Here is a 15,261-nt window from a genome sequence, read left to right on the forward strand (position 1 = left end):
TGATGGACACAATTTGGTGATGTGGATAGCTAAATCCATGGCAGAGAGGGAGGAAATGGAGGGTGTGTGCGCTCAAGCGTGTGTGTGTGTGTGTGTGTGTGTGGGGGGGGGGGGGGGGGTTAAGCAGGGAGTTGAAAGGGCAAAGAGTCACTGGGGGGTTGGAAGTTTGTGCTCTGATGAGCTTGGTGAAGTATTCCTGCTTCGCATCAGCAAGGGCAATGCAGCAGGTTAGCCTTGTACTGTAGGAAATCCTGGAAATGATATAAATGTTAAATACATATACATACTGTTTATTTCATTTTACTTAAAGTACAATGTTACTGGCCTTTTCTGCATCAGCCCCATAGAAACACATGATTTATTTTTATTTCACATTAGCATCATAATCTCTCTTTGGTCTTCTTTTTTTCATTATCAATATTCTTCTTTGATTAAATTTTGCAAAAAAACCCCTAAAATATTAAAAACGGTTTAAAAGGAGAGGTAGTGTTGGTTTTATCTTCCCTGAAGAACTAGGCCAGTAATGCCTGGAAAGAATTTTATTAAAGGATAAATTGGGTGTTTCCATGACGATGAGCTTCTGGATTTTGTCTCTTGCATATTGATTGGCTGTTTACCCATTGGTCACATGGAATGATGCAACTGGCAGTTATTGTGGAGGTTGTACTTCAAGGCAGAGTGGTCTCCATTCCACTTCTTGTCTTGTATCTGGCATGAGGTACAGTTTTTGGTTTGCTGAAGTTGGCATTTGTTCTGGCAGTGAGCATGCTTCCTTCCCTCTGCGGGGCAGCAATTTAAGTATCTTACAATGCTGATTCGTGGCCACAATTGTTAACTATTGAAATGTTTGTATACTGTTGGGAGGTGAATTCTTTACTGTTTGAATTTTCCCCGCAGTTTCCCATCAGGTCCACATGTTTGTATAGTAGATGTTGATTGGTCAGTGCGTTGTCTAGTACTTAAATGTGTTGTGTTTCTTTGCTACTTTAGGCTGTGTGGCATGTACAAGTACAGAGTTCTGTTTGAACTCGATGGACGTGTGTCTTTTTTAACCCAAATAACTATGTAAGAGTTCAAAAACGGAGGGCATAGCCACTCTTCAGCCTATGTTGTGTTTTAATTTATTTTTTAGTAAAGTGAATTGCTGGATCGTTCTTGGATCTCTCCCAGTGCTTATCCCACTAGTACTTGAGCTTGATCCATAGCTCACTTCTGACACCCAGTCATTTAGATGCAGCTTCCTTTTGTTTGGGCATTTTAACTTGGACAAGACATTTCACTGTTTCTTGCCTGTTTTCCTCAGGTCCTAATCCCAACAGTTAGGGCTAATTATATTATTATGTGAGTTTTGGTATGTGTATATGTATTTATATTTTAGACTTTAAATTGATCTCAGGAAGCAGGTACGAGCTCATGAAATGTGTTGTCCAATTTAGTGCTCAATAAATGTATTTTCGGACATTACTGGCCTAGGAGTGGGATTATCCACTCCCTGCACTACAGTACCTGAAGATCCCAAACATGGGTGGTTATTGCAACCTATTTTTGTTAGTATACTTTTCTAAACAACATACAGTGCTGCCCATAATTATTCATACCCCTGGCAAATTTTGACTTAAAGTTACTTTTATTCAACCAGCAAGTAATTTTTTGACGGGAAATGACATAGGTGTCTGCAAAATATAATAAGAGGATGTACAAGAGGCATTATTGTGGGGGAAAAAACATTCCTCAGCTTTTATCTACATTTGAGCAAAAAATGTCCAATATAGAGTACGTTCTATATTGTATAGTGTCACAGAAGATGATGGTGTGGTAATAAATAACAATATTTGCTTTATACAGTTTTTTTTTTTTTAAGGTATTTGGGTGTTCCAGTGACTGATCATACTTATGAAGACTGCAGACTAATGCTAACTGCCAGACACCTGACACTGCCAATGGAGGCTGGCCTGATAGAGTTCACAAAAATCAGGAGAAAGTTAAAGTAAGTAGTTAAAAAAAATTAATCAAAACATTTTATATTCTAGTCACAAAATATGATGATGGTGGTGTTGATGATTATATAAAAAGGCAGTAGAATCAGTGGTGTTACTACTACAGATGAATGCAGAATTCAGACTAAGCTAAATGTGGGCTCATTAATCATAATAGGGCTTTCACTAGTGATATAATTTATCTCTTTAATGACCCCAAAACAGTAAACATTCACATTTTAAGGTGATAGTATACTTAAAAAAGTGAAAGACCAACAAGTCTGTGATCCATTCACCTTTCCAAGTCATCCAGCTCCAATGGCTTTTGATCTTGCAAGAAGAGAGGGGCAGAAAATTCTACAATGAAATAAAACAAACAAATCTACCCGCTTTCAAAGAAAATTTTATGTATGTTCACAGTAAGAAAGTTCATCATCAGGGGTGCTCGTCACAAGCTCGTGGTCTCGACTAACTCTAACTATCTACCGGCTGCGATCACAAATACCGGTTATGAAGGCACTTGTGGTTGCACTTGTAACCCGACTCGTGATTACAAGTTATCCATGATCACGAGCTACCGATCATGGTAACCAGGGAAATGACGTCGTATGACGTCGTTGGGCCAATCAGAGGGCCCCCAGTCAAGGCCCTAGCAACCAATCAGAGGAGGGGAGCCTCTACCGTCCCCTCCTCTATATAAGGCGGCAGCCATCTTGAGAATCTCATCCTTGCTTGTGACTCTGTGGACTCTGTGCTCTCTCTGAGAGCATCTCCATTTCTATTGTCCGTCTGAGCAAGTGCTTTATTGTTGCATTGCTGAATAGTTAGATAGTCATTTGATTGTGTTTGTCAGTGTAGTGTATATACTGTATACAGTGCTAGGCTAGCTTAGCTGAGGTCCATGTGCAGGCCAGGCCTGCTAGGTAGCGTAGTAGCCTGTAGGTAGGTTAGGGATTAGTTGTTCATTTATATTCATCTGTTACTGTTGTATTTAGTGTTAGACTAGCATTAGCAGTACTACAGTCAGCAGCATCTGTCTCTCACTGTGCTTCTACAGCTGCTGCTTGTAGTGCGAATGTGTGACAGTCAGACAGTCTTACTTTCACTCACTGTCACTCTAATGTGTTCTGTTCATTACCAGAGGCAGTTCAGTTTAGTTAGTGAGGCAAAGAGTGTCTGGCACTATGGTTCATTAATGCAGCAAATGGCAAACATCGTCATGTGATAGATATATTAAAGTGCATTGCGTGCAAATCAATAGCATGAATTCAAATATGTCACAATGACGTGGTCGTAAGGGACCGTGCACCTTTTGGCGCCCACACCTGCCACCTCCCACACACTCAGGTACAGCGACCACCTCATTGTGACATATTTGAATTCATGCTATTGATTTGCATGCAATGCACTTTAATGTATCTATCACACGATGTTTGCCATTTGCTGCACTAATAAACCATAGTGCCAGACACTCTTTGCCTCACAGATTTTTTGCATTCTTTTGCTTTTTGTCTTGATCACATGGTTTGCTGAGCGTGTTTACATTTTGCCAGCCATTTACAGTTTTCCCGAAGTGCCTGCCAGCTCTCCTACAAGAATTGTATCAGTTTAGTTAGTGACTGACTAGACTTTCTGTTACTGTTACTTACACTGTTACTTGTTACCTAGTACTGTTACTTGTTGTAGTCATTCACTCACTGTCACTGTCCGTCTGTGTATGTGTAGTGAAGTGAATTATACTCAGTCAGTACATTAGTGTAGCATATTTGTCCGTAAAAAAAAACACAACACATTTAAATTTGTCCAATTGTCACCAGCCAACAAAACACATATTTCATTAAAAAAAAACCTTTCAGGGTTCCCCCCTTTCCATTTTCTTATTGTTCTTGTTTGTAATGAATCGTAATATACAATGACTGAAGGGGGCAGCAGGAGAGGCAGTGCCATCACGCGCCGCTACCGGCAGGTCTGTGGCTGGTCCGCCACCAGCCACGGGGTACTCAGCTCTGGGGGAGGGAGCAGAGAGGCGTGATGCCGCAGGCCATCAGTTCCACACAGACCCCAACTTTGACCAGCACTCCCGTTAGTAGCAACAGCAGACACTTCCTGCTTGAGGTCATGTCGACCCCAGCGGCCAAGAAGCCCTCACTGGATGAAAGTTCACTCCACTTTAGTCCAGCATCGGAGAGCACATTGAGGGCCCTTGCGCAGGAGATCCTGGGGCCTGTCGGCCAGGAGGGTTTTAAAGTGGAGGAGCCAGAGCCAGGGGATGTTGGGGGTGTAAAGGTGGTTGAGGAGTCAGAGGAGCTGTTTGGGGTGGAGGAGTTTGAGGAGGAGGATGATGAGGTGCGGGACTGTCACTACGTGCCACCACAGTTCTCCCCCCAAGGCAGCTCGGAGGAGGAGGAGCCTGGGGCAGAGAGGCACAGCATGGCGGCCAGGGCAGGGCCAGCAGTGGGCATGGTAGCCAGGAGCCACAGCCCGCTGCTTCAGCCATCACCACAGCCAAGCAACCCCCAACCAGCGAGAGACAGTAGGCACCCCTTCCACGCAGACCCCAACTTTGACCAGCACTCCCATTAGCAGCAGCAGCAGACACTTCCTGCTTGAGGTAACGTCGACCCCAGTGGCCAAGAAGCCCTCACTGGATGAAAGTTCACTTCACTTTAGTCCAGCATCGGAGAGCACATTGAGGGCCAGGAGATCCTGGGGCCTGTCGGCCAGGAGGGTTTTAAAGTGGAGGAGCCAGAGCCAGGGGATGTTGGGGCTGTAAAGGTGGTTGAGGAGTCAGAGGAGCTGTTTGGGGTGGAGGAGTTAGAGGAGGAGGAGGAGGATGAGGTGCGGGACTGTCCCTACATGCCACCACAGTTCTCCCCCCAAGGCAGCTCGGAGGAGGAGGAGCCTGTGGCAGAGAGGCGCAGCATGGTGGCCAGGGAAGGGCATGGTAGCAGGGAGCCACAGCCCGCTGCTTCAGCCATCACCACAACCAGGCAACCCCCAACCAGCGAGAGACAGCAGGCACCCCTTCCAGCCATAGGCGGGTGTTCACATCCCCAATCTGGAAGTACTTCCTTGTGTCCACCCTGGATGAGAGTTTTGCAATCTGCAACTCCTGCAAAACAACTTTGAGCAGAGGTCATAATCCCTCCAGGATGGGTACCTCAAGCCTCCAGGCACACTTGAAGAGCCAGCACAGGACTCAGTTTGATGAGATCCATAGTCTGAAGGGAGCTGGTGGACATGCGTGTTCTTCAGCAGCAGCCTCACCTCCTGCTCATCCAGAAGCAGCAGCAGGAGTGCGTAAACGCACTGCTACCTCCAGTGTGCCCTCCAGACCTCCCACCACCGGCATTGAGACTGGTGAGGGCAGCCAGTCCTCAGTGGCCTCCTCTGCTCACTCCACAGCTCCCTCCTCTGCCTCCCGTGCAGGCAAGCGGCAGACTCTGTTGCTCAGCAACACCTTTCCAGGTGTGCCCAAGGTTCTGCCTCCCGGCCACTGGCGAATCCAGATGCTGAACAGGATGCTTACCTGGGCCATGTGCTCCCAACTTCTGTTATACTCCCTTGTGCAGGAGGGGAGCACTGCTGCAGTATGGGATCCCGGTGTGGCAAATCCCCAGCTGCCACTACTTCTCCCGCACAGTGATCCCAGCACTGCACCAGTTTGTGGTGGCAAACATGGCCCGTTCGCTCGATCACACCATGGGCGAGTGCGAGTGGGTCCATGTCACCATAGACTCTTGGAGCAGCCGCTTTGGACAGACCACTACCTGTCCTTCACAGCTCACTGGGTCAGCTTGGTGGAAGGAGGTGAGGCATAAGCATCTAGCACAGCAGCAGCAGCCCAGTGGGTGGTGCCACCCCACGGGGTCAGGGAAGATGCTGCAAGCTCCTCTGATCCAGTTCCCTCCTCTGGCACACCCGCCAAATGTTCCTGCCTCAGCAGCAGCATCCAGCCCCACCACGCCAAGCGCTGCTGGAGATGTCAAGCCTGGGGAAGGAGAAGCTGATGGCCAACAACGTCCTGGCCGCCCTCAGGGAGCAGGAGCAAAAGTGGCCGATCTCCAGAGGCCTCAGAGTCGGATTGGTGGTGTCCAACAATGGGGCCAACCTGCTGGCTGCCATCAGCAGGGGAACACCTCAGCCACGTCTTCTGTTTTGCCCAGGTCCTGAACCTGGTGGTGCAGAGGTTCCTGCGCACCTACCCGGGGATGGAGGATATTCTAGAAGGGGCGCTGAAAATTGTTCACCATTTCCACCTTCCGTCACTGCCTCAGTGATCCTGGCCGACCTGCAGCGCAAGGGCGTGCCACCACACAGGCACATCATCGATGTACCAACTTGCTGGAACTCCACCCTGGGGATGTTGGAGCAGCTGTGCCAGCAAAGGAGGGCTGTCACCCGCTACATCATTGACAAAAATGTCTCCAGCACCACACACCTCCAGATCATTTCAAATGCAGATTGGGGGCAGATGCGGCAGGTGTGCCTGGTGTTGGCTCTCTTCCTGCAGGGAACCAACATGGTGAGTCAGGAACAGGCATCTGTCTGCGAGTGGGTGCCCATGATTTGCCTGCTGGACAGGGCGGTGTTCAGTCTGCTGGAAGGGCTTGTTGACGACAATGGTATGGCTGCTGTGGCACACCTCTACCCCATGGCTGTGCACATGCTACGCTGTCTGCGCAGGGACCCCAGAGTGATCCAGATGCGGCAGAGGGAGGAAATGTGCATCACTATGATCCTGGACCCATGGTTGAAGGGCAAGCTGTGTCATGTCCTGCAGCGTGGAGACGATGAGCGTTAAACAAGGGAGTTGCAGGTGACCCTTGTTCATAGACTGGAAGAAGCATTCCCCCAGCCTTCCACCTCCCCCCGCCCCTTTCCAGCCAACACAGCAGCCGGTGCCTGCGGCCAGCAACAGGTGCCCAGGAGATCTGCTGAGTTTGATTAGGCAACTCTAGACGGAATCCAGCAATGTAATTTGCACAATGTAATGTAACAATGTAAATTAGTGTCACTAACTCTACCTCCCAATGAAATCCAAGATCAGTTATGCCATTTGGGGATTAGCAAAAATGCCTCTGACAGTCTTGCTAAAATGTCCTCGAACTTCGGATGGTGCTGTGAATTTTTTGGCAAACCAATTCCCAAAATTCCATTATACATATAATAGCTCCTATACCTAGTTACATAGTTATTTGGGTTGAAAAAAGACATACGTCCATCGAGTTCAACCAGAGAACAAAGTACAACACCAGCCTGCTCCCTCGCATATCCCTGTTGATCCAGAGGAAGGCAAAAAACCCTTACAAGGCATGGTCCAATTAGCCCCAAAAGGGAAAAAATTCCTTCCCAACTCCAGATGGCAATCAGATAAAATCCCTGGATCAACATCACTGGGCATTACCTAGTAATTGTAGCCATGTCTTTCAAAGCAAGGAAAGCATCTAAGCCCCCTTTAAATGCAGGTACCCCGGACGCTGATTGGCCGGGGATCGCTGATCTGGTACAACGCTGCTACTGTTAGCAGCGTTGTACGAATGTAAACAAAGCGGATTATTTCCGCTTGTGTTTACATTTAGCCTGCGAGCCGCGATCAGCGGCCCGCAGGCTATTCACGGAGCCCCCCGCCGTGAATTGACAGGAAGCAGCCGCTCGTGCGAGCAGCTGCTTCCTGATTAATTAGCCTGCAGCTGGCGACGCAGAACTGCGTCGCTGGTCCTGCAGCTGCCACTTTGCCGACGCGCGGTATGAGTGCGCGGTCGGCAAGTGGTTAAATATAATAATATATTATATATAATATATACAGTATATAATAATATTATATATAATATAATAATATTTAAATTTTCAGTTTTATAACTATTTTTAACCACTTCCCCACCACAGGTTATTTGCCCTTAAAAACCAGAGCAATTTTCACATTTCACACTCCTCCCATTCATTCGCCAATAACTTTATTACCACTTATGACACCAAAATGATCTATACATCGTTTTTTTTTTGTTTTTTTACATACTTGGGTTGAAAAAAGACATACGTCCATCGAGTTCAACCAGAGAACAAAGTACAGCACCAGCCTGCTCCCCCATAGATCCCTGTTGATCTAGAGGAAGGTGAAAAACCCGTACAAGGCATGGTCCAATTAGACCCAAAAGTGAAAAAAATCCCTCCCAACTCCAGACAGCAATCAGACAAAATCCCCGGATCAACATCACTGGGCATTCCTAGTAATTGTTGCCATGGATGTCTTTCAACGCAAGGAAAGCATCTAAGCCCCCTTTAAATGCAGGTATAGAATTTGCCATAGCTACTTCCTGTGGCAATGCATTCCACATCTTAATCACTATTACTGTAAAGAACCCTTTCCTAAATAAATGGCTAAAACATTTTTCCTCCATGCGCAGGTCATGTCCTCTAGTCCTTTGAGAAGGCCTAGGAACAAAAAGCTCATCCGCCAAGCTTTTATATTGCCCTCTAATGTATTTATACATGTTAATTAGATCCCCTCTAAGGCGCCTTTTCTCTAGACTAAATAAACCCAGTTTATCGAACCTTTCTTGGTAAGTGAGACCTTCCATCCCTCGTATCAATTTTGTTGCTCGTCTCTGCACCTGCTCTAAAAACTGCAATATCTTTCCTTTAATGTGGTGCCCAGAACTGAATTCCATATTCCAGATGTGGTCTTACTAGATAGTTAACCAGGGGCAATATTATGCTAGCATCTCGAGTTTTTATTTCCCATTTAATGATTCCCAAACTTTTATTAGCTTTAGCTGCAGCGGCTTAGCATTGAATACAATTATTTAACTTGTTATCGATGAGTAGTACTCCTAAGTCCTTCTCCAAGTTTGATGTCCCCAACTGTATCCCATTTATTTTGTATGGTGCTAGACCATTGGTACGACCAAAATGCATGACTTTACATTTTTCAACATTGAATTTCATCTGCCATTTATGTGCCCATATAGCCATCTTATCCAGATCCTGTTGCAATATGTCACTATCTTCCTGAGAGTTGATGATTCTGCACAATTTTGTATCATCTGCAAAAATAGCAACATTGCGTTCTACTGCATCTACTAGGTCATTAATAAATAAATTGAAGAGCACTGGACCCAGTACAGACCCCTGTGGGACTCCATTTTGGGTATGCTCGCTCCATTGACCACAACTCATTTGCTGTCCATCAGCCAATTCCCTATCCATGCACACAGACTCTTCCCCAGTCCTTGCATCCTCAACTTTTGCACCAGACTTTTGTTGGGAACAGTGTCGAAGGCCTTAGCAAAGTCCAAGTATCACATCTACAGCATTCCCAATATCCATATTAGCGTTCACTAACTCATAAAAGCTGAGCATGTTAGTCAAATAGGACCCGTGTTTAGTAAACCCATGCTGATGCTGAGAAATAAGAATATTTTCTACTATAAAGTCATGTATAGCATCTTTCAGTAACCCCTCAAATAGTTTGCATACAACTGATGTTAAGCTTACTGGTCTATAATTTCCTGGATCTGATTTTTTGCCCTTCTTAAATAATGTGAAAACGTGGGCTGTATGCCAATCTACTGGGACTCTGCCAGTCACAAAAGATAAGATAAAGGGGTTTATCTATGACTGAACTTAATTCCCTTAGGACCCGAGGATGTATGCCATTCGGGCCAGGTGCCTTGCCCTTGTCTATTTTTAATTTATTTAGTCTTGCCGTCACTTCTTCCTGCGTTAGTTAAGTATTTAATATTACAATTGGAAGATTGAGACTCTTCTGCATCTGTAATTTGCAACAGTGATGTTTCCCTTGTGAAGACAGAAGCAAAGAAAGCATTTAATAACTCTGCCTTACCTTGGTCATCCACCATTGAGTTCCCACCCTTATCCTTTAGGAGTCCAATACAGTCAACCTTTCTTTTTTTAGAGTTGATGTACTTGTAAAACTTCTTTGAGTTAGAACCACCAAATGTTCTAGGTGTATGTAGGAGAACAGTGGCAACAAGGGAATATAAAAAGTTCCAAAAACCCTTGAGTTTTTTTTTTTTTAGTAAATGCCAGTTAAAGTGACAGCAGGCAAATAAGATTTTTGCATGATCGACAGGGTGCAGAAGGCAGCATAAACATTAGAACATGGAGGCAGGTCCTAAGATTGAGAAAGGGAGGTGCTGCTTGTCAACTCAGCCCACTAGCAGCTGTCTCTGCTGTCAGAACAGCAGAAGGCCGCATTGCTAGCCGGCATCATGAACTGGATGACATGTGTAATGAGTGCCCCACATAAAGGTCTGTAGAAGTAGCGTGGTGACATTAGGCCCAAGGATGGAGGACCTGTGATGGAGCATGGGTCAACGAGAGCAGTAACATTGTGTGGCCTCTGGTCAGCAATCACCAGGGAGAGTGCATTGGAAATTGGCATGGAGAACAGGGTGTAGTGCATTGTCAATGGCACCCAGAAGTGTATAATACAATTTGCCACTGCTCTACATTGCGAAAAAAATTCAGCCAAGGCCATCTCAGCTGACTGGGTTTTAGGATAGTTACAGACCTAGAACATGAGCAGTGTGCGTTCACAAAGGCATCCTGGTTGGCCAGTGAGTCCAGGGGCTCAATTCACAAAGCGGTGCTAACCCAGTTAGAGACTTTAAGCGTGATAACCATTGCACCACACTGGTGAAAAGCCAGTTTAGGCGTGATAAGTTTAGGTGTGATAAGTTTAGGCATGATACGTTTAGGCATGCTAAGTTTAGATAAGTTTAGATCGTGCGCAAAGTCCCGCACGCAAAGCAGCGCCATTAAACTCTATGCAATGTGCACCAGACTTTGCTAGCGCAAAACTTTTGATCAGCTGTGCACTGCACTGCTAACCCAGTTGGTGCTTAAACTTATCATGCCTAAACTTATCACACCTAAACTTATCATGCCTAAACTTATCACTCCTAAACTTATCACACCTAAACTTATCATGCCTAAACTGAGTTTAGGCGTGATAAAGGGCTTTTCCCCAGCGTGCTAACTGTTAGCACCGCTTTGTGAATCAGGCCCCTTGTGTCAGTCAGTCAGTGTCATCTACAGTAGGGGGATAATAGCTGCTAGTAATCCACCTTTCAAAAATGGTGAGATGATTGACATTTTCAGGTGACAGTCATAATCAGTTGTAGTGTGACCACTCCACCAGTGGCAGTGAAGGATCTTTCAGACAGAACACTGTTTCACCAAGCATCCAGAAAATCACCCCTGCATTGACCTAAAGTGTTTGATGTACATGGTGTGCTGTCACTATGTAATAATCTTACCTGCAAGCGGCGAGTCCCGCAATGTCTCCCACGGCGTCTCTGGCGGGAGTCGTTCACGTACTGGGACTTCCGCTCCGCCGTCCTCCAGTCGCATCCCCAGCACCCCTGCGGCGGGGGTTCGGCGTGCGCAGTGTGACCAGACGGACGTGCAAAGGACAGAGCAGCCTTTACAGGCTGAGAAGGCGTGTCCATAGGTGTCAGCTGGGATGTCATCAGCTGACACCTTTTTTGCAGGAGTTGCTATCTTTGCTGGGGGTGGGCTTGGGATCTATCCTTTGTGTATATAAGGCCAAAGCATTCACTTGCTCATTGGCCTTGATACTTATCAGTTCGCTAGTTCTTGGTCTCCTAGTGAGATAGTCTTTGAGAGCTTCATTTATATATTGCGCATTCCGTGATATATATGTACTCTAGTCAGTCTAGAATTGTGTAATATATATATATATACAGTATATTGTAATTATTATATTGTATTATTATATTGTTTCTGTGTATGATCCGGCAAGTCCCCCACTCTGATTAAAGCCTCATTACCTACCTGTTATAGACCTCGGCTAGGCTAACGACCTTGTCTCTGTCTCATCCCTTCTCTACCTCAGCCATCTGATCCTATGTGTACGACCTCGGCCTGAATATTGACTTAGCACTTGTCTTGACCCTCTTGTCATCTGACTCCTGTGTAACGATATTAGCCCGTTATTTGACCTAGCTCTGTTTCGTTAAGTCCTTCTGTACCGCACAATTCTGACTTCTCGTGTATGACCTAGCTTCAACCTGACCTCGATTTATTGTATTCTGTGTGCACGCCAAACACCAAGCGTCACACACTACTGCTGCTGCCGCTACAGGTTGGTATGGTGGAGGCAGTCTGCTGTGTGGATTGTGGAGTGGGGAGCTCCTCACACAGCTGGTTGCATAATACTGCTCTTGAGGGTTACTTTTTCTTTCTCTCGCACTGGGTTAGGTATGAAGGGAACTATGATATTTTTCCTTTATAGGTGTGACCCAGAAGGGTGACTAGCCAAATGTAGGAGTCTCTCCGTAGGCATCACAACATGTGTACATACACACATATGAAAGAGAGGTCCCCTGGGCTCATCCTCCTTAGGTCCCTCAATAGGTCCCCAGAAATATTCATCCTCATCGCCCACTTCCTCCTTTTTAAGCTGCAGCAGTTCCTGATCTTCTATCGGCAGCACAATGCCTGGGGCACTAAAACAGAAATGCAGATTGGATGGGTTTCCAGCATGGTCTCCTTCATCATCATCATTATCTTCCTCCTCCTCCTCCTTTTCGAACACCTGATGCAGACCCCTGTCCCTTTTTGCTCCTCCTGATGCTGGCTGTGAGGTATGGAGTGGAATATCACCCTTCCTCCCACCTTCTTCCCTCCTTTCCCATCATCACTTTCCATCAGGCCACACTGGGTATCATCAAGCAGAAAGGTGATGGGTACGATGTCCTTCCAGCTTGACTGCTCTCAATTCACAAGGTTTGTGGCCTGCTCAAAGGGGGCCAGTACACAGCGTCTCCATCTGCAGCCACTGGTCACTAGAGAAATAGGGCAGCTGTGTGGCTGACTGTACCATAGGCCGTTGCACATCCATGCACCAAGGTGACCAAGTAATGGCGGATGCCAAGCTTTTGCTCACACAAACGGGAGAGCATGTGCAGAGTGGAGTTCCATATAGTCACGGTGGCCACACACAATACAATAAAATGATCCAATTTTATGGCAATTGGATAAAAAGATCGCATTTCCCCAAAAAAACAAAACAAAAGCTCTTTTTTGTATTTGATCAAGAAATCTGATCAGATTTCCCTTTTTATTTGAAAAAAGTTGATTGGGAATGGTGGATTTTTCTGATCAATTTTTATGAAAATTGAATGGTATGTGGTAGATTGTCAATTTATTAATATATACACCCAAGCAATTTTTTTCAGCGTTTCCAATCATTTTTATCATTATTGAGGAAAAATGTTACATGTGTGGTACATTGGTCAGATTTTTTAAATGTTCCAATCAGTCTAAAAAATTGATTGCTCTTATTTAATTGAACAGATATTTGAAGAAATTGTATGGTGTGTGGCCACCTTTACATATTAGTCTATGCAAAGGCAGCTTCTTTTGGCTCTGGATTTTGGAATCCTGCTCAGGGAAGATTGTGACAGCACTGTGTCAGCACTGTGGGGGCAACTTGTGATGGGGCTGAGAGTGCCTGGCAGAGCTGTAGCATGGATATTGATAGGGCTAGGGTGCTTGGAAATGGAGCACATGTAGCGACATGCAGTGGTGGTTTTCTGGTGGGAATCCGTAGCCAGGTGGAGACACTTCAAGCAAGATTGAAAAAGAATACAAAAGGAAGAAATAACAAAAGAAATAAAGACTTTTTTTTTTTTCAATAAAGTATGTTCTATTTTCTTACACTACATAGGTAGGGAGTCAAAAATGCTCTGAGCAGGTGAAAAGTTCTCGCTCATTTGCGTTCATAGTTGATGGAAAGCATCGATTCCATAGAGCCATATAGATAGCAGGGGAATGAAATTGCCCAAGCAAGTTTTTTTTCCAACCAGCCAGGTTCTAAATACAATTGACTTAAGCAACGGTCCTGACACCTAATCAGTGCTTCTTGCTGCTCTCCGGTGAAAGAATTGCATAGGGTCCCCTATCTGTTTCATCTCAATAATAATCTTTTCTCAAGTTGTATCTCAAGAGTTATGACCCCTATTTCATTAACTTTTCTCCTGCGTTCTCTCAAAGGAGATGTTTTCTTACCTTATCAATAAATATCTTTAACATCCTCATCAAGCAAGGAAATAGATAAAATAAGTTTGATATTACCTTTTTACTTACTTTTTAGTACTTGTTCAGCTGTTAGTTGCTAAAAAGTTATTTTTCAAATAATATGAAAAATACCAGGATCTCCTGGGAGAAAACACAGGAGCAAAGTTAATTGAATATGGGCTTTTCTCTCAGCTCTCTTTTACCTTATGTACTTTATGACTGATCTCTCCTTATAGGCACAGACTAACCAGCAAGCTCATGGTGACCCAGAACTCATTGGGGTGTGTAAGGGACTACAATGGTCCTAAAAGCCCCCTTACTAAGATGTTAGAAAAACAAAAGTTTGCTTTCCTAAAACAGAAAGAATTTGTGATAATTCAGGTTGGAGTGAGCTTGAGATGTCTCCCAGTGCACCACTGCTGAATATATGCAAATTAACCATTGTACTGGATTCCAGCGGTTCTGGAGGTGTGTTTAGCTTCTAAGGGTAACAATGGTTAATTTGCATATATTCAGCAGTGTTGCTCTGGGAGACATCTCAAGCTCACTCCAACCTGAATTATCGCAAATTCTTTCTGTTTTAGGAAAGCAAACTTTTGTTTTTCTCTCCTTATAGTTAAGATAAAAAATAAGTAAGCAAGATAATTGATACGTTTTTTTATTTTTTATTACTGTACTTAGAAAAAGAAAATGAAAATGTTCTACCATTGGCCAGTTTTGGTATGCACAGGCTAATAGTTTCACAATCTTTGTTTTCAGTATAAAATGGGATGACATTCAGAAACAAATGGAGGCCTTTGCTTCCATTGCTGACTCATCTAAAGGAGGAAAAATAGGAATTGAAGAATTTGCCTGCCACTTGAAGTTACCAGTTTCTGATGTATTGAGAGAATTGTTCACATTGTTTGACAGGGTATGTATTGTTTAGGACTCTTAGAATTTAAAGTCTTGTTGTTCTTGAACATGAATGGGGAAAACACTGTTACCATTCATTAGAAACTTCAAAAGTGTTAAAGAGGAACTATGATGATTATGAGAAGGCATTACATTTAATGTTGATAAATACAGAGTCATGCAAACACACCATACTTGTAGAAAGACTAGGCAATACTGGTTAATAACAAGTTAAGGAGCCAAGTAGCAGCAATTAATAAACATATAAAAATAAATAAAATATAAAATGTATGAGCTACATAAGACACAACCCCCCCCCCCC

At 44.6% G+C, this 15,261-nt stretch overlaps 1 protein-coding gene and 1 long non-coding RNA gene across 7 annotated transcripts in view; one reads left to right on the top strand and one right to left on the bottom strand.

Annotated features, from left to right (window-relative positions):
* LPCAT2 (lysophosphatidylcholine acyltransferase 2) overlaps positions 1–15,261 on the top strand; it is a 390,784-nt gene that overhangs the window by 288,080 nt on the left and 87,443 nt on the right. For all 6 annotated transcript variants that reach the window (XM_068260831.1, XM_068260828.1, XM_068260829.1 and 3 more), the window contains 2 exons: positions 1,862–1,987; positions 14,805–14,958. In XM_068260831.1, coding sequence (XP_068116932.1) covers positions 1,862–1,987; positions 14,805–14,958 — 280 coding nt within the window. The remainder of the gene's footprint in view (positions 1–1,861; positions 1,988–14,804; positions 14,959–15,261) is intronic.
* LOC137538577 (uncharacterized) overlaps positions 1–15,261 on the bottom strand; it is a 35,679-nt gene that overhangs the window by 17,318 nt on the left and 3,100 nt on the right. Inside the window, exon 2 of the long non-coding RNA XR_011024835.1 lies at positions 14,115–14,186. This is a non-coding gene — a long non-coding RNA (uncharacterized lncRNA). The remainder of the gene's footprint in view (positions 1–14,114; positions 14,187–15,261) is intronic.

This window comes from Hyperolius riggenbachi, chromosome 11, assembly GCF_040937935.1.
Source record: "Hyperolius riggenbachi isolate aHypRig1 chromosome 11, aHypRig1.pri, whole genome shotgun sequence".
Lineage (NCBI taxonomy): Eukaryota > Metazoa > Chordata > Amphibia > Anura > Hyperoliidae > Hyperolius > Hyperolius riggenbachi.